This window comes from Corvus hawaiiensis, chromosome 27 (genome assembly GCF_020740725.1).
Source record: "Corvus hawaiiensis isolate bCorHaw1 chromosome 27, bCorHaw1.pri.cur, whole genome shotgun sequence".
In the NCBI taxonomy this organism is placed as follows: domain Eukaryota; kingdom Metazoa; phylum Chordata; class Aves; order Passeriformes; family Corvidae; genus Corvus; species Corvus hawaiiensis.
Window position 1 is genome coordinate 2,951,980 of NC_063239.1, and position 18,087 is coordinate 2,970,066.

At 55.3% G+C, this 18,087-nt stretch overlaps 2 protein-coding genes across 3 annotated transcripts; both read right to left on the reverse strand.

Moving 5' to 3' along the window:
* Positions 1 to 27: 27 nt before the first annotated feature.
* On the reverse strand, positions 28 to 3,035 carry BRF2 (BRF2 RNA polymerase III transcription initiation factor subunit). Its single transcript, XM_048287435.1, has 4 exons — positions 2,856 to 3,035; positions 2,217 to 2,276; positions 1,613 to 1,934; positions 28 to 1,072 (listed from the first exon to the last, which is right to left on the reverse strand). The coding sequence occupies exons 1-4, from the start codon at positions 3,007 to 3,009 to the stop codon at positions 286 to 288; spliced, it is 1,323 nt and encodes a 440-aa protein (XP_048143392.1). The 5' UTR covers positions 3,010 to 3,035; the 3' UTR covers positions 28 to 285.
* A 682-nt stretch (positions 3,036 to 3,717) lies between these two features.
* Positions 3,718 to 16,774, reverse strand: RAB11FIP1 (RAB11 family interacting protein 1). 2 transcript variants are annotated; one of them, XM_048287453.1, is made up of 6 exons: positions 16,392 to 16,774; positions 13,024 to 13,466; positions 12,043 to 12,835; positions 8,813 to 11,095; positions 7,619 to 7,724; positions 3,718 to 6,729 (listed from the first exon to the last, which is right to left on the reverse strand). In XM_048287453.1, exons 1-6 carry the CDS (start codon positions 16,712 to 16,714, stop codon positions 6,511 to 6,513), a joined length of 4,167 nt encoding a protein of 1,388 aa, XP_048143410.1. In that variant the 5' UTR covers positions 16,715 to 16,774; the 3' UTR covers positions 3,718 to 6,510. The 2 variants fall into 2 exon arrangements, with proteins under 2 accessions (XP_048143410.1, XP_048143411.1); XM_048287454.1 differs by lacking the exon at positions 8,813 to 11,095.
* Positions 16,775 to 18,087: the final 1,313 nt, after the last annotated feature.

Sequence of the window (18,087 nt, forward strand, 5' to 3'; positions counted from 1 at the left end):
AAAGTCATTCTGCTGAAGAATGAGAAGTTCGTGCCTGCCCTGGAAAACCTGGCACCTGCACCTTTATTTATTTATAACAGAAATGTAACATGACCTGAAGCAGTCACTCCATAAAAAGCTCCATTTTGGTCCAGCATATTGAGGAGGACCCAGCCTGCTCCCTCCCCACGGCCTCATTCCCTGGGTGACTGTCACTGCAGCACACTCACTCTGTCCCTGGTGGGCTTCACACTTTTAGTCCCAAAACTCTCCCTGGCAGCACCATCCTCTGGGCCATGGCCACCCTCACAGCCAGGCCTTGGCCTTCCTGAAGGCCCGGATCTCCTCAGGGCTCCGCAGGTACTGCTCGATCTCAGTGTCCGAGATGGGCTCATCGCCCGTGGCAGCCGAGTCCGGAGCGCTCGGAGCTGCCGGACGCAGTCTCTTCCTCGGGTGGATGAGGCAGGGTGGGAGCAGGGGCCTCAGGGTGCCCCCACGCTGGCGTTTCCCTGCCACGGGACAGCCTTTCTGTGCCACCGGAGGAGAGCTGGGAGAGCCCTGGCCTGGGGAATCCTGGCCTGGGGAGTCCTTATCCGGGGAGTTCTTATCCAGGGAGCCCTGGCCCACGGAGTCCTGGCCTGGGGAGCTGTGGCCCGGGGCTGTGTCGTGCTGCTCCTCCCCGTCCTGCTGGCTGAAGGCGTTTTTCAGCAGGAACACCCGGTGCTGCAGCAGGTCCCCAATGTGCTTCACCACCGTTTTCTTGTCCAAGGTGAAGCCGCGCAGCCAGGAGAGCTGGGAGGCCATTCCCAGCAGGATCTCCAGCAGCTCCTTCAGCCTGAGGTGGGCTGGCGGGGGCAGATCCACCCCTGCCAGGCGGCAGAACCGCGCCAAGGGGCAGGAGAGGCGCGGGCCGGGCCGCAGCGACTGCCACGCCAGGAACACTGCGGCCGTGACGATGGGCACGGGGTGCCGGCCGGTGACCAGCCACGTCTCGCTGGCCAGCTCCACAATGCCCATGGTCCGGGCCAACAGCTTCTCCTTGTCCTCCAGGAACGGCGCAGGGACGTTGGCCGCGGGCTGGAACAGCCGGAAGCTGCGGGAGCAAAGAGGCCACGGTCAGGGGAAACCTGAGACACCAGGCTCCAGGGGGGCCTTTGGGACAAACACACCCTGCTCCTGCCACGGGCTGCTGCTCATGGACATCAGGAGGAATTTCTTTATGGAAAGGCTTCTCAGGCATTGGAATTGCTGTCAGGGAGGTGTTGGAGTGCCCATTCCTGGAGGTGTCCAAGGAAGGCCTGGACATGGCACTCAGTGCTCTGGGCTGGGTGACAAGGTGGGCATCGGGCACGGGTTGGACTCGATGGCCTCAGAGATCTTTTCCAACCTCAGTGACTCTGGGATTCTGTGATTCATGGTGCCTCCCTGAGCATCTCTCTGCCCTCTCCAAACTGAGGAGAACGGGGAAGGATGAGGATGACAGCCCAGGTGTGACAAGGGAGGGACAAAAGGCAGCCCAGCTTGAGCACACACATCTGTGTCACACCTCAGCCCTGCCCACAGCCACATTTCGGCCTCTCCACCCACCCAAGACAAACAAGGGCTGCGAAATGGTTGGAAGGGGCCCCATCACCTGTTCAGGTGCGTTGTCACCAGGTCTGCCAGGCTCAGGGCGGGCACGGAGAGCCCCAGCTCCTTCTGCAGGCTCAGGTAGACGCTGGCGAACAGGTCCTGCTTCGCGTACAGGAGGGAACAGATGGTGCCCATGGTCAGGGGCCAGTTGTGCTGGCGGCACGTCACGAACACGCAGCAGCCCCCCAGCAGCTCCTTCTTCTCCAGGCTGACCAGGTGGAAGGCGGGGAGCTGCAGAGCCCTCTGGAAGTAGGACACGGCCGTTTCCTCAAACACTGCTGGGAGCTGCAGGACTTTGCAGAGGTCCTGGACCCGCCGGATCCCTGCGGGAAGACGCTGCCCTCAGACATCGGATCAAGCAATTTCTCCTCAGAACTGCAGCAGGCAGCGTTCACCCAGCCCCGGCACGGGCACAAGCAGCCCCACAGATGGCACTAAAACACCTCCCAGGCCCTCAGGGCAGGGGAGGCACCGGCTGGATGCAGCACCGACTGCCCTCCCCCCACTCTGCCGCCAGCTCCGAAGGGTTTTTAACACTTTTTTACCATTAGAAACAAATTGGAGCAGCAGCCAGGAGGATCGGGGTGTGGAGGAACTGCTCTTACCTCGCTGCAGGCAGCGGCTCAGCTGCTCCTTTTGGCCAGTGCTCTGGGAATAGGCCACCTCTGGAAAACAGGGTTGGATCAGTCAGTCTTGCAGGGAATCCAGGGGACAGAGTCGTTTGGCTCTGCGGCAACCAGATGCCCACAGAACCGGATTCCAACAATCAGAACTGTTTGAGGGCCCTGAGTTAGAGCAGCACAGGCAACACTGAGCTGTGGGATCTCCTCCGAGCCATGCCTTCTCCACAGACAGAGCCAGGCAATGGCCTCGGGGCTGCTCCACTGCACTTAAAGCTCTTCTAAGAGGTTTAAATGAGATGTTAATAATTTCATTTAATAATAAGCGATTCCACACTTTAAATTAAAAGTTCATCACCGGCTCCAAGCCTAAACCCTGGCAGGGAAGTGCTGCGGGTGTGCCCCATGATGGAAAACCCTGATGGTGTTCGGGGGGACGGAGGGAGAGGAAGCGGCCTCTCTGACCCGACAGTGCCCAGCGGGCACCGGGAGAGCCCCGTGCACCGAGACACAGCTCAGGAAAGCGCTTCGCTTCCCGGACCGACTCAGAGAGGCCCAAACGCGCTTCGCACGGTCGGTTCTGCACCACCCCGCGCCCGGACGCTCCCGGTTCCAGTGCCGCACCCCGCAGATGCTCCTCCTCGGTGTAGGTGGTGGTGAGGAGCCCCTCGGCGAGGACGCAGCCGCAGGCGGCGCAGACCAGCTGCTGCTGCGCGTAGTGCGCGTCCTCCACCAGCGCCGCCGACCCGCATTCGGGGCACCGGCCCCGCGCCGCCATCGCCGCCGCCGCCGCGCTGGGGGAGCGCCGGGGCGGGCGCACCACCAACAGCCAATAGCGGCGCCGCCCGGCCCCAGCCCACCAATAGCGGCACAGCCCGCGGTGCCTCCCCTCGCCCGCCCGGCCGAGGCGCCGCCCGCGCTCGCTGCGTTCCGCCCCCGCGAGTTCCGCCGGGCAGGAGGCCCCGGGGCCTGCGGAGGGCGGCGGCTCCGAGGGGACGGCGCGTCCTCCTCGGCGGGGAACCGCACATCAGCCCGGCTCGGGGGCCCCCGGCGCCTGTCGCCGCGGAGGATCAGGGCGGCAACCGCGCTCAGGGCTCCTGCAGCCAAGGCAGGCTGGAGGCGGAGTGGCCCCGCCTGCGGGAGGCTGATTGCCTCCTCCGCCTCCTCCTCCTCTTTCCATCATCCCCGCAATCTGAGGCCAGTGCTGCCATCAGGGACCAGCGCCGGGGTCACTTCGCTGCGGGCCGAGAATGTTTCACACGGTCACTGTTTGTGCTTTACAGAAACTCTCGATTCTACAGATGCGGACGAGCCCGTCCGTCAGGTTTCCCCACCCTGCGAGGTGCTCACCAGGAAGTTCCTGCATGGATCGCTGCAGGGATGAAACCAGCCCCAAAATAGCTGGAGGATGAGCGGAGCTGGTCACAAGGAGGGGACGAGGCCCTTTTGAAACTATTTCAGAACAAAGACACAGTGATCAGAACACTGGATTTAAGGTATTTTTATTGTAGTGTTCCGTAAAACCAAAAGGTGTTTAAAAACAAACAGTACCTGGGCTAAAAGCAGAGAGTACAAACAGGGAACATGCACTCAGATCCTTCAATAATAAAACAATATATTTGATTCTTAAGGCCCTTGAGGATGTAAAATGGCAGTCCCCCCACACTGAAGGAAGGCTTTAACAAGTATTGCCAATAAAAACGAGGTATGAGGGTTGTGCAATGCTTTTGGAGCTGGGGAAGTCAAGGACTGTGACCCCCCTGTGGCCCCCCTGTGTCCCCCCCAGCGCTGGGTCTGCTCGGGAAGAGGCTCCACAGCTGCAGCCACTGGAGAGAACAACCCCAGGACAAGAGCCTTGCACAGCTCGGAGTCCATCCCAACAGACACGGCTGGAGCTGGCAGAAAAAGGCTGCCAGGGGAGGGTGTTAGAGGTTTTAAGGCTTCATCTCTGCTACAAGCACACGTTATTGCTTTGGTTCTGTGCAGCGGTGATGCACACGAGGCCAGTTCCGTGAGACCCAGGCTCCAAAAGCGTCGCACACCCCGAGGTGCCACCAGCAGCCGGCAGCCATCGGACCCGGACTGTCCTAGAGCGAGCCCAGTCCTGCTCCCCTGTGCCCAGTTACAGTGACCAGTAACACCAGTGTGGGTTTCTTACCCGCTGAGTCGCTGTTCCAGGGCACAACAGGGTTTCCTCTCTGACCCAGAACATCGGAAAGCTGTGGAATAAAGTCTAAAATACAAATTTATCAGTGAGGTACAGGATCCTCTGTCCAGAGATCCCCCGAGGCACAAGGAGGAAACAAATCAATCCTTCATCTTCCTCACTCGGGAAGGCACAAGAAGCAACAGCAGCAGTTTCAGCAAGGCCAAGCAGCACCACTCAGGATTTCACCACCACCACCAGGGCCGCCTGCGTTTCGGACCCTTTGTTCAGAGCAGAGGGGACAGGAGAAAAGAGAGAATGCCTCCACTGCTCAAATAACACTAAAATGAGATAGAAGTACCTGAAGTCTTGGAAGACTCTCAACTCCTAAGGCTTGTTTGAGGTCAGCCTGCCCCTGAGGGACAGCTCTGCCAGAAAAGCTCTGGACTTTGGTAGCAGGTCAGTTTACAGGAATAAAAATGTCATTAACAGCATTTTTTTGATTTTTCTAATAAATGTTTACATCTCCGTGAAAATATATTAAACTGCTCTTTGCTACAAAAATACAGTATTGAGGTCTCCAGTCGCTTCCAGTGGTTTATGACAATTGTAAGCAGACTGCTCACAGGGTGAGAGTCCATCCAGCTGCTCCAGTCCCTCCATAAAGTGCTTTGCTGTAGGAAAACTGAGTTGGAACTCACCCCTGAGCCAGAAGTGACCCAATAAAACTTCCAAAGGTAGGAGTGTTTATTTCCACAGAACTCAGGCTGGAAAGCTTTAAGCTTTGGTCCTCATGAAGCTTTGGTCCTTTGCTTCCACTCTGTTGGTATTCCAACTTCCTTCTAAGCCTTTTATGGACTCTCCCTACCCTGGTAAATCCCAGAGGTGCAAAAAGGCATCTGATTTTTTTTTAGGTCTTTGCCAAGAGCTCACCAAAACAAAGCCCCATGTAGTTTTCAGTGGGGGAAGCCGTGGTGGCTGCTCACCAGCAAAGAGCTGTTCCCGCTGTCTGACGGGATGGGGAGGAGAAATCCCTGAATCCACTGAGACCCTACCAAAGGTATCGATTCTCCAGCAACACCAGCACCCCTCAGCTACACGAGGTTTTCCTCCCACTGTGAGCAGCCAGCCCCAAGGAGCCAGAGCAGATGGGAGCCCCAGCGCTCCCTCCCCTCTCTGGGCTGTGCAAGGAATGACAGAAAAAAGCACTGCAAGACTGATCACCTTTGGAGGGCATTCAAGGTGAGCCCCAGCTCCAAAATCCAAGGGGTTTATATTTAATGAATTCAATGTAAAAGGGAAATGGTCACAGAACTCCCACACGGCACAAGATGTGAGACCCAGGCCTGCTGCAGAGCACCGAGCAGAGCCAGGGGGCCTTTGCCTCCTCTGAACGACCTCCAAAGCAGAAATTTTAAGACACCAAGAGAACAACTTCTGATTTAAAATGTACCTTTGGCCCAAATTCATTGATGCCATTTCTATGGTAGAAACGTACCGTGAACCTCAACGTCTCCTACTCCAAAAAACCTGTAAACTTGCCCTTGGAGAACTCTTGGGAATGTCCACTTGGTGAGATGAACTGAGATTTGGTCAACTTATGGTCAACATTCAGGGCATTAATTCCTTTTAAATTACAGCCCAGGTCTGAAGCTGGGACATCTTTGGACTTCTCCAGTGTAGTTAATTATTACTTTAGAAGCAATCAAATCCTCAAGCTCTACTGTACAAGGATTTATATTGCACTACAACTTCAGATGTGGAAAGAAAAGTAACTGATCTATCAAAGCTGCTACAAAACAAAACCAGTTAAAAACATCTTCCTAAAGGATCATCAGCGCCTTGCTGGGAAGCAAAACACATCAAAAACCCTCCTCCTTCACATCACAACCAGCCTTTGGATTAATGCCTGATCTTCCCAAATAATGGGAAGAAAACAAAAAATAAATATGATAAGGCAACTTCATTACAACACCTGATGGAACTATTAATCAATCTGAGAGTTGCTCAAGGCAGAAACAGGAAAAAGGTCATTTTCTGTGGGCAGCACAACCGGTACCACCTGCTCCACACCAGCTCCTCACACTCCTCTGGTGGGAATTCAGTCCTTGTTCACCGACATCCCGAGACCCTTCACATCTTCCCAGCCTTTTTGTTCCCAGACATGGAAACACGGAGGATGTTTGGGGTTTCTTCCATGACTCTGACAAGCAGGTTGTCGATGTAGTCCTCGAGCTCCCGCACTTGGAGGTCCTTCCTGGTAATGGTATCCTTCTGTTTCAGCACCAGCTGGATCAGCTCATCGTGTGTCAGCTGAGCATACGCATAGGCAGGGTCTGAGGGATCGTATTTCTTGGGGAGGGAGGGAGGGAAAGCAGGGTCAGTGCAGACACAGGGCATTCCAAAGCAGCAACAGAACACACAGAGCAGCACTGTGACAGCTGCTGCTTCAACAAACCTCCTAAAGCTTAAACCAGCTGCTTAAATACAGACTGGTAAAGCCAAATTAAGGTTAAACAGCAAGAAACACCCACCCAGGCCTTTGGTGTTTCCTCCTATTTCTTTGAAAAGTCTGTTTTTAACCCTTAAGGAACTTGAGAGGTACTGGGCAACTTCCGTTGATTCCTGCAGCTCCCAGAACACTGCCCAGGCAGGGAGTGTGAGCACAAGAGGCTCCTGTGGTGCATCACACAGTTTAGGTGGAACCAGAGCACCACGACACCCACTGCAAGTTTTCAACTCCCCTGAAACAGCAGCGTGTCAGTTTGAATCCCTTAACTCACATCCTCTCCCCTCACACCAGAAGGAGGCACTGCCATTATTTCAGTTCTAACTTCTCTATTTCCCCAAAAAAACCCCAAGGGACAATAAGGGGACCCGGGATTTTCCCTGCTGACCAGGGGATGCTCCCAGCCATTCAGATCAACGTGGCAGGTAAGCTATGCCTCAAGCCTGGAGGTCTCCTCTGAGGCCAGGATTATGCTGAAAGCTCCTCTCAGTCCCAGTGCTGGTCCCAACTGCACGACTACACTCCGAGGAAGTGGCTGTGCCTGAGAACCTCCTCCACAAAACACCAGCACCAACTCTATTAGAGACCAGTCTGCAAGAAAATGAGCATTTAAGGACTGTCCCCACACTTGGGAGCTGACCAAAAGAAAGTTCATGTCCCAGCTATCCGGAATACACAAACTCTTCAATTAAATCAAAGCTTAGGCAGTGGAAGTGCCACTTCCCTCCATACCTTCACACTCATTTCCAGCAGCTTTTCATTCATGGTGCTGATGACATTCAGGTTCTTACTCTGAGGCTTGTTTGCCATGGCATTCATTGGCTTCACGGGATGGAGTCTGCAACAGGAAAAGAAATGTTTCTGTTGTTTATGCAGGACGTAACACCAGCATGACACAGATCTTTACACTAAAACAAATACAGCAAGAAATTGGGGGAGATTCCCTCCCTGCTCTATCTCCTGAGAGAAAAGAGATTCAGCTTCAGGAAGACAAGGTATTTCTAAGCCACAGGGGTTTTGTAAGTATTTTCCAGTTCTCTACTATCTTTATTGACTTAAGGCATTGGAGATAAAGCAGCAGCAGGAAGGGAAATACATCCCGTGTGTGTCATGGAAGAAAAGCCGTGTCGGGCTACACGAGCAGACAGAGCACAGGGCAGCTACTCTGATCCCTCAGGCACTGGTATTTCAGCCCGACTTTCCTAATCAGAACATATTTGTGGTCTTACAACAGATCAAATACTTCTGCTATCCCAAGACAAGCATTAGGCCTTTTCCAGTCTGAACTGACACCACGAGCTGCGAAGAAGTGCTGTCGTTACTTGCCTGAGCAGGACTTACAACACCAATTTTAACACAGGAAGAAAATTTTACTTCTGTTTCAGCAAACACTGGCCCAGAGGTGTCCTAGATCCCAGGCAGAGTTGTGCAGGTGAAGTCTCAAGGGCTGAAAGGTCAGTGGCAGCACTCCCACACAGCAGGAGCTGCATCTTCAGGAGCAGCCTGAGCTGTATCACTTGTGGTGATCACGCTGAGGAGCCCAACTCAGCCAGGAAATGAAGCAGCCCCATTTATCAGGGTGACCATTCTCCCGTGTCTGACAAACAGCTCAATCCCAGTCCATTTTCCCAACTGGTATTCATGACTCTATTCCACCTGCCCTTTCCCTAATGGCTCCCCTAAGAGCTCTGATGAGCACCCACTCCGCTCAGCACCCTGAGGAGCTGCACAGATCCTCCTGGAGCCAGCAGCAACCCCGCACTGGGGGACAGGACCCAGGCCCTGACAAATCCAGGCCCCGAAGGAAGTCAGGGCTGTCTGATCCCGGTCAGATCCAGCAGCTGCAGAGACAGATCTGCACCCACAAAGCAAAGCAAAGCTCACCCCTGCACAGAGGTACCTGCTGGGATCCCCACATGGTCTCACCTGTGCTTGGGAGACACGGTTTCACCACCCCATGGGGTTTGGTTAGGGAACGTTTCAGAGGGTGAAACCCGTGCCTGGAGAAGTTTCTTCTTGCCCGAATTTCCCGCTTTATCTGCGAAGCCCTCGGCTGCTGGCTTTTTCGGAGACTCTGCTCTACGATTTGGGGTGTCAGAGAGAAGGGAATGAGAGGAAGAGTAGGGCTGGCAAGGACTTGACAGGGAGGAAGAGGAAGCAGAAGGCTCAGAGAAGTCACACTCTGCACGCTCCTCAACACCTGCACTCCTTTCCAGCTCTTGTTTCTCAAAATGACCACTGCACTCCCTGGAATGAGACGTCACACCTAAGCCTGAGTCAGCTCCCTGGACACAGACCCTGGGAGCACCCACTCCAGCAGGCAGCACGGCTGAACTCCCTGGCTTACAGGCACCAGGAACAGCTCCTCCTCCTCCCAGAGCAGCCGGGATCACCAGGGCTGCAGCGGAGCTATCAGAGAGCTCTCTTTGTTCTCCGTGCAAAGGTGTCAGACCTCGGGGCTGCTCTCCAGTCTGTAAAGCACCTTTACCACCTGCAGTGACCCCACAGCCCTCCTGACAGTCCCCCAGCAGCTCGTCATCAGAGCCTCCCTCTGGGATCGCTGGAAGATTGGCCAGTCTCGAGCCCCGGTCTCCGGGAACAGGAATGGCAGACTTGAGATTTGTGAGACTGACAGATAAATGGTCATCACCTTCCTGTTTTAAAGGCCTGTCACTGCTGTTACCTCTGGGTGTCACTGGAGGGGTGACAGTCTCCAAGGAGCCGCTTTGAGGGAGGCACCCACGAGCAGCTGAGGCTTCATCACCCAGTAACAGAAGCCCTGGTGTGGATTTCACACCATCACCTGAAGCAGGGACATCACCCCTTAGCTCAGCCTGGGAAATGGGTGGGCATTTCCTCAGCAGTGCAGCGAGCCGTGGGGCTGGCCTTGGTGGGACAAGGATCTCGCTGCCAGCCCCTCCTGTACCCGAGTCCCGAGGGGACACCGGGCAGGCTCTCTGGGTTGGTTTGACTGGAGAAAGTGACTCATTTCCAGCAAGTGGAGTTGCCTGGGGCTCTACCATGGGCACACATTCCACCCATCGCTCTCCACCACAGCTCTCCTGCTTCTCCCTGAGCTCGCTCTTGGGGGACGGTGCCTGGTCAGCCTCTGGCACGAGGCTGTCACTGGACTTGGAGAGAGACACAAAACCTTTGTCACCCCTCGTGCAGGGCTCCGTGTTTACACCAGTGACCTCCACAGCTGTTCCATCCCTGCTCCAGGTGGGATGTGTGCTGTCACCAGAGAGCTCTGTCGATGGGTAACCCCCTGCTCCCAGCTCGCCCCCAAACCCTGCTCCCTCTCCTGCTGCCCCTGAACCCGTCCGTAACCTTCCACTGGAACCCGAGTGCTGCTCTCCCCCTTCCTGCCCACCCAAACCTGCATCACCTGATGTAACACCCTGCCATCCACCAAGGACAAAGGACTTAGATTTCGCATTGCCTGGCTCACTGCTTTCCAAAGAATCCTCAGGCTGAAGCTGGGGAGAATCACAGTGCAGCTCTGGAGCCAGCCCAGGGAGGCCAGCAGGGGGGTCAGACAAGGTGCCAAGAGGGTCTGGCACAGCTGTGACATCCCTGGTTAAAGCCACATCCGAAGAGCCCCCTGAAGCACCAGGACCAGGGCGTCCTGCAGAGGAACAGTCCTCACCACCAGGAAGGCAGGAAGGGGAAGAACCAGCGACAGCCTGGGAACCTGGCACTGGCTGTCCCCCACGCTTGGACACGAAGGGATTATTGTCATTGAAATGACAGCCAGAGGGGACAGAAGGTGTGGGTGGGCCAGAGAGACCCCGGGAAGCCTCTGTGTCAGAGCCCTCGGGACCTTGCCCCCAGTCAGCAGCAAAAGGATTATTGCCCCTAGCAGAGACTGGCCCAGGACGAGGAGCTTTGGGAACAGACGCTGCAGGATGATGGGATGAAGGGAAACGGGTGATGCTGTTGGGATCCAGGGCTCTGGATGCCCTGTCCCACTCAGGAGTAAAGGGGTTCTTGTCATTCCAAAGCTCTGCAGCGAAAGCAGGAGCAGCGAGAGAGGCAGGAGAACTGGTGATGTTTTTAGAGTCTGGCACTTGGACTGTCTGCCCCACTTTAGAAATAAAAGGATTATTTGCACTGCTGATACGGTGCACAGAGAGAAAAGCAGGGAGAGGGTCAGGTGCAAGAGTAGGAAGTGTGGCTTTGGGTTCGTCCTCTGGAGACAGGCCCAGTCTGCAAAAAGGGACAAAAAACTCGGATGTCACTTGCAGATGCAACACGAGGCAGGAACAGACAAGCTTCAGCACCAGCCTCCATCAGCTCTGCCACTGGAGATGAACCATACTTTAAAGAGACCTCAGAGAGAGGTCCCCCTGTCTGCGAGACTTTATATCCTGAACTGCATCTTTACCAAGCACTGGACTTATGTCAGAACTCTTCTGCTGCAGAGCTTGGTTTTGCTGCTTTAAGCACCGTCTCTTTGCACCCCAAGCAGGTTTGTTAGTACGGAAAACACTGCACAGGCAAGAAATTTAAACTTGAGAAGCACTGAAAATGAGGAGTTAGGGACATACACAAAACACAGCCTTATTAGTAGGGCACACCTATATATATATATATATATATATATATATATAAAACTCCAAACACAATTTATATATATGTGTGTATGAAGGAAAAAGGAGCAGAATTTCCGAAAAAGCCTTGTGTACAAATCCACACAAAATCCCTTTGTGCTGCTGTGAACGATGCCAAAAGCAGAAGGGCTCCAAGGGCTCCAAGGCTACCCTCTGGAAGACCACAGCCAAGTAGAGAAGAGGAAAGCAGAGATGTTAGAACGGGCATTTCAGACCCTGGGGAGGCTGCAGTCACACAGCTCAGACAGAGTTAGTTTGTGCAAGAGATCCAGCAAGAAAAATCACCCTACAGTACCTGCACAGGTGCCTGCACTAGAGAACCACTATTTCAGCATCACTTACAAGGAGCTCCCCATATCCATCTTTTTTTCACATTGAGAAAGAACCTGGGAGTTGTTATTTGCTATCAAAGCGCCCAACGCCAGCGTAAAACCTGCAGGTATGCACAGAGCAGCACCTGAGCTCAGGTGTGGCAGGACACAGCCCACTGCCACCTGCCACCACCACTGCCCCTCCTGCCCCCTGGCAGCAGCTGGGACTCACCTGGGTTTCACAGCTTTGGTCTTGGCTGGCGCAGCTTTCTCGGGTTTCCGTTCCTCCTCACGAGGGCTGAGCAGCTGCTTGGTTGTGACGGCGTCCTCCCCATGGTGAGCGTCTCCTGACGGGCTCCCTCCTCCCCCATCTGCTGGGGGTTCGGGGCATTTGGCCTCCTCTTCACTCTTCTCCTCTGGAATTGTGTTTTCCTCACTCTGCAGGGTCCTGTCGGGAATAATCTCAGCATCGCTGGGCTTCAGCGTTTCCTTCTTCCCAGTGACCAGGGACAGCAAGGCAGACTTTTTGTGGTCTGGTTTTTTGGTCTCTCTAACAGCCTCGACGCTCGGTGGAACGCTGGTGTCCAGGTGCTCCTCGCTGCTGAGGAGTTTGTATGATGGCAAAGTCATGGATTTGAAGGTCTCCAAGGATGTGCACCCAGAGAAAGCCTGACCAGGAGAGGTTCTTCCCATCTCTTCAGGTGATTTAGTGGACCTGGAGGACAGGTTCTCCTCTGAGGCAAAGAGCTGCTTCCTCCTGAGGTTGTGAGGAGAGGGGGAGGAGGTTGGAGTCTTGTCCTTTGTCGTGGTCTCTTCCATATAAACGTGACTGCCATTGATGCACAGACTGGACTTGGAGACGGGATCGCTTTTGGATTTAAGGCCGCTGAACAAAGAGAGCCCATCCTTTTTGGTGTGGTTAGTGGTTCCTTGGGTGAGCTGCCTACTGTCCAAAAACGCTGGTTTACGAGATTTGAACAGAGGAGAAGGAGCTGGCTTCTCTTCCAGGGCATTTTCAAAGGATCCTGGAAAAAAAAAACCAGGGAGAAATTCAAGATGCAAGAACAACCTTTTCCCTGACACTACTGACAGCCTCAGTACCAGGAGGGACTTCCTACAAATTTGTTCAGAAAGAAGAATTTAACGAGTGCTGTGGAAAGCGTGAACGACCCTTTGGAGGAAGGCTCTGTGCCCAGCGAGTGCCAATACTCACGTTCTGAGGTCGGAGAGGTCTCGGACTCCTCCTCGTCCCACTGCGGCTGGAAGTCGCTGGGCCGCAGCCGAACCCTCGGGGTGACGGGCTGCTGCGTGGGCAGCACCGACAGCGACTGCGACAGGGACGTCTTCTGCAGGCCGGGCTTGGAGAACAGCGCTTTGAACTTGGATTTCTTCTTCTCCTTCTCGACGGCCTCATCCTCGCTGTCAGCGGGGGAGTGGGTTGTGCTGGGGACGATCGCCGACGCCGTGTCCGAGAGGCCGCTGCTCCTCTTGCCCTTGAGCTTGTCTTTGAGCTTCCCAAAGGGAGAGCGGGGCTTGTCCTTCATGGACAGATCAAACATGCTGGCTGTCATGTTGCTCCTCATAAACTGGATATCCACCTCGATCTCCCCTCTCTCTTTTTCCTTCTTCCCCGGTTTGGAGCGAAGCTTGTACCACCTGCAGCAACAAGGAGGTTTCTTTTACCACCAGTAATTGAGAGCACAGAGGGTGCTTATGGCTGAAAAATCAAATCAGCCCACAGTGTAGGAAAAGAACACCTTTAATCTTATGACGACGTCATGGTCACAGCCCCAGGTGCCAAGGAAAACATTCCTTATCGTAAACAGAAAGTTATTTGTAAGATTTGATTTAAAACCCAGATCAGGAAGGGTTAAAAAAAAGGAGAAAAAACAGAAACACGACATGGAATTCCTGTATTTCAGCTCAGCCACTCTCCTCTGCCCTTTCATCTCTCCTCCTGACACTCGCAGAGGCCACGGCTTTGAAGTGGGAGCGAGAGCAGCAGCCTCGGAGCTGCACACGGTCCCACGCCCTCATACCTTTCATTCCAGCTCCTTAATGCCTCTTAAGCCAAGGAACCCCTAATCAGCACCAGAGAGCCAACCCAAGCCTTACAGACTGCGGGGGATTTCCACTCACCCCTCCAGGCTCGTGACTGGCACGCACCAGGAAGGGCATTGCTCAGACAGAGCCCTCTCCCTCCCCAAACACGGCTCCAGAACGTCAAGCTCTGTGTGAGGCGTGCCCAGGGCATCCCAAACCACAATCCCACCACCCACATGCCCTCAACCACCACTCAGTGACATTCAAACCACATTTGAGCCAGCAAAGAGAATTATCAGCACTGCACACCAGTATGGTTTTGTTTGTTGATGGAACTGCAGAATTCCCGACTCCACAGAACCCATAGGAAAGGCTGCCTGGAGACTGCTGGTTTCTTCCTCCTCACCAGCTGCAACGGGAAAATAAAGGAAGCAAACAGAGCATGCAAATGCGCCCTTGCCATCAAATTTGTGCTTCAACCTCCAAGGATGTACTGAGAGCAACAAATGAGAACAGGAAAAGGCAATTTGCTCCAGAGGAAATTCAAAACTAATGGGGATAACTGAAGGAGATGGATTCAGGAATCTGCTACAGACACTTCAGATGGAAATGTGGAAGAAATTCTTCCCTGTGAGGGTGCTGATCCTGGAGAAGCTGTGCCTGTCCTGTCCCTCAAAACGTTCAAGGGCAAGTTTGGAGCAATGGGTCTGGTGGAAGTTGTCCCTGCCTGGGGCAGGGGGTGGAACAAGATGAGCTTAAAGGTCCATTCTGGGATTCTCAATGAACGCTTGAGCTACAGTCAGACGCTCTGACCTGGAGTTAGAAGACACCCAGGGAAGGGGTTTTATCAGGAGACTGAGGCTTTGCCCGGTCCCTGAAGCTGCAGCAGCCTGGCAATCACAACCCCTTTAACACGAGCCAGCACTGGGCACTTTTGTTCCCAACCCGTGATTTCCAGGAGCATCCTGTGCTCGCAGGGCTTCGGTGCCACAATTGATCCCGTGTGCCCTGGGAGCCACGGGCAAACAACGTGTTCAGCAAAGGCAGCTCAGTCCCGGCTGAACACGGCACCCCTGGGGGCGGCTGGAAGGCAATCATGGACTGACAACCCCCCAGTCCACAAAAAATCTCATTAATGGCATTTATTGTGTTAGCGAGCACCTGTCAATCAACGTGCATCTATCTGCCAAATAAAACTAATCCTTTATGGCTACACATCACCATGGCAGCAAGAACAAAACAGGCTGCAAACCGGAAATCAAGGGCTGGAAACAACTGAAAATATGAGAAATTTCCCCAGGAGTACCAAAGCTGTGTTTTCATTTTTTCTCCCCCTCAATTTTCCTTTGCCCAGACACAAAGGAACGCGCTCGGGAGCCTGAGGCACCGGCCCTGAGCTCTGCTGACCAAGGGGCTCCGCAGTGTAAACACAGCAGTGTCTGACACAGCCTTAATGAACCCACGGCCTAATTAAGCCTTGACAAGCGGCTCCATCCCGGTGCTCAGGTGAGCCAGAGGAGGAAGGTGAGTCACCAGCACATTACAAGGCTGCTGACTCCCAGTAAAACCCCCGGGAACCACCCCCGGGTTTCACCGCCCCAGTGTTTATGTTCAAAGCAGCGAGTGTGACACAGAGCTGGTGCTGGGCAGGAACGTCCCGGCTCCGAGTCCTGCTGACAGCAGCGGGGTCAGTCCATGGAACACGGAATTATCCCCCTGACACGTGCTAAGCATTTATTAAGGAAAATAAATAAACGGCTGGCGGAGCCCAGGCTCATTCCCTGCTGGAAGGAGGCGGCATTCCGAGGACAGCAGGTTTCAGGGGTCAGGCTGGCTGTTTTCTCTGTACGGTGTCAGCACTCACACGGAAACATTTAAAAGTCAAACCCAAGGACCAGGCAGGACTGGCTGGAAAAGCTTTCTGCGGGCCTCCAGCTATGGGGGCTCACCCACACCAGGAGGGACCCTGCCCCGAGGGGTCACCCCGTGGGCACTTACGGGGCTTCAGGGGGCCCTGTGGGGAACAAGAGTCCCCACCACGACCCCCCCACTCCTCTGGGGCACAGGGTGACCCCCAGTCTGAGGGACACACAGATTCCCATGGGGGCACAGGGGTCTCCCACCAGATCCACACATGCCTGTGGCACACAGAGGTTTCCATGAGGAATAGGAACAGCCCATGGGGAACTGGGGCTCCTCACACAACTTCACACCCTTGAAGAGCACAGAGCCCCCTCTCAGCTTCCTCCCCAGCCCCCGTGGGGCACAGAAGCCCCCTCATCACTCTCCCTGACCTCCGAGGGGTGCACAGGTCCCCTCCAAACCTCTTCCTGGCCCTCGTGGGGCTGAGAGAACCCCCCCCCCCCCCCCCAAAACCTCCTCTCCAGCCTCCGTAGGACCCACTCCATCCTTCTCCCCAGCTCCCGTGGGACACAGAAGCCCTCGCATCCCTCTCCCTGGTGCCGGTGGGGCGCTCAGGTTTCCCCCCAAACCTCTCCCCGGTCCCCACCGCACACTGAGGGTCCCCCTCGGTCGCACCTCGTGTGCCGCCGGTCGCCGTCGTCCCGCAGCGCCGCCAGATCCACCTCGGCGCGGCCCAGGAACTTGTCGGCGCCGGCCAGGGCGCGGTGCAGCACCGTGAGGCGCAGCGCGGCGGGGCGCGCGGGCAGCTCGAACGTGGCCTCCTCCCGCCACAGCGGCTCCCCCCGGCACCGCTCGGCCACCGACGTGCGGAACTTGTCGCGGCCCAGCGCCATCACCGCGTACGCGTCGCTGCCGCCCGCCGCCGCCTTGGCGCGGAGCCCCCGCGCCCGCAGCACCGTCACCCGCGCGTGGGTGGGCGCCCAGCCCGCGGCCGCCATGGCAGCGAGGGCAGCGGCGGCGCCGGGAGCGCGCCGGGAACGGCGGCGGCACCGGGCAGGCACCGGGGAGGCACCGGGCAGGCACCGGCCCGCCCCTCTCGCGAGAGCGCGGGGAGGGCGCGGCCTGCGGCGGGCGGGGCCCGGGCGCACAGGTGTGTGCAGGTGTGCATGAGGGGGTATACATGTGTGCACAGGTAAGTACAGGTGTGTGCGAGGGTGTATACATGTGTGCACAGGTGTACAGGTGTGTGCATGAGGGTGTATACATGTGTGCACAGGTAAGTACACGTGTGTGCATGAGGGTGTATACATGTGTGCACAGGTGTGTGCGAGGGTGTATACATGTGTGCACAGGTGTACAGGTGTGTGAGGGTGTATACATGCGTGCACAGGTCTGTACAGGTGTGTGAGGGTGTATACATGTGTGCACAGGTGTGTGTGAGGGTGTATACATGTGTGCACAGGTGTACAGGTGTGTGCATGAGGGGGTATACATGTGTGAACAGGTAAGTACACGTGTGTGCGAGGGTGTATACATGTGTGCACAGGTGTACAGGTGTGTGAGGGTGTATACATGCGTGCACAGGTGTGTGTGAGGGTGTATACATATGTGCACAGGTGTACAGGTAAGTACAGGTGTGTGTGAGGGTGTATACCTGTGTGCACAGGTGTGCAGGTGTGCATGAGGGTGTATACATGCATGCACAGGTGTGCGTGAGGGTGTATACATGTGTGCACAGGTGTACATGCACATGCAGGTGAGTACAGATGTGCACGGGTGTGTACAGGTGTAGGTACAGCTGAGTACAGCTGTGTGTGGTTTGGTGCAGGGCTGTGTGCGGGCATTCCAGGCTGCACAGGTGCCTGTGAGAGCAGACAGGTGCACGTCCAGGTGTGGGGGTACAGTCTGTGGGGTGTACAGAGACTGTGAGGCCGAGGGGGTTGACGTGTGCTGGAAGCCCCTAGGTGAGCTGATGCAGCCACGCTTTCACCACACGTCCCAACAGCTCCTTAAAAGCTCCACGATCCAAATTTGCATCAATTGGGTTTTTAGACCAACTTCCACACCCTGTCTGCTTCACCCCGGTGTCTGCAAGGGGTGTGCACACCCACCTCAGAGGCGGCACTCAGAGACAGACTTGGAATAAAGGTCTTTTGGTCAAACATTTGCTGCTGAATGCAAACCACACAACCAGCCAGACCCGCTCTTTTTTCTGCTCCAGGAGGGACTTCAGCAGCCCAGCATCAGCAGAGAAACAACCCCCCACACCCAATAAATAAATTCCCATTTGCCGGAACCTCCTCCCAAGCTACATCCTCAGATCCCACCTCAACTGGGGGAAGTTTTACTTATTTTAAGCTGTTGCCATTAA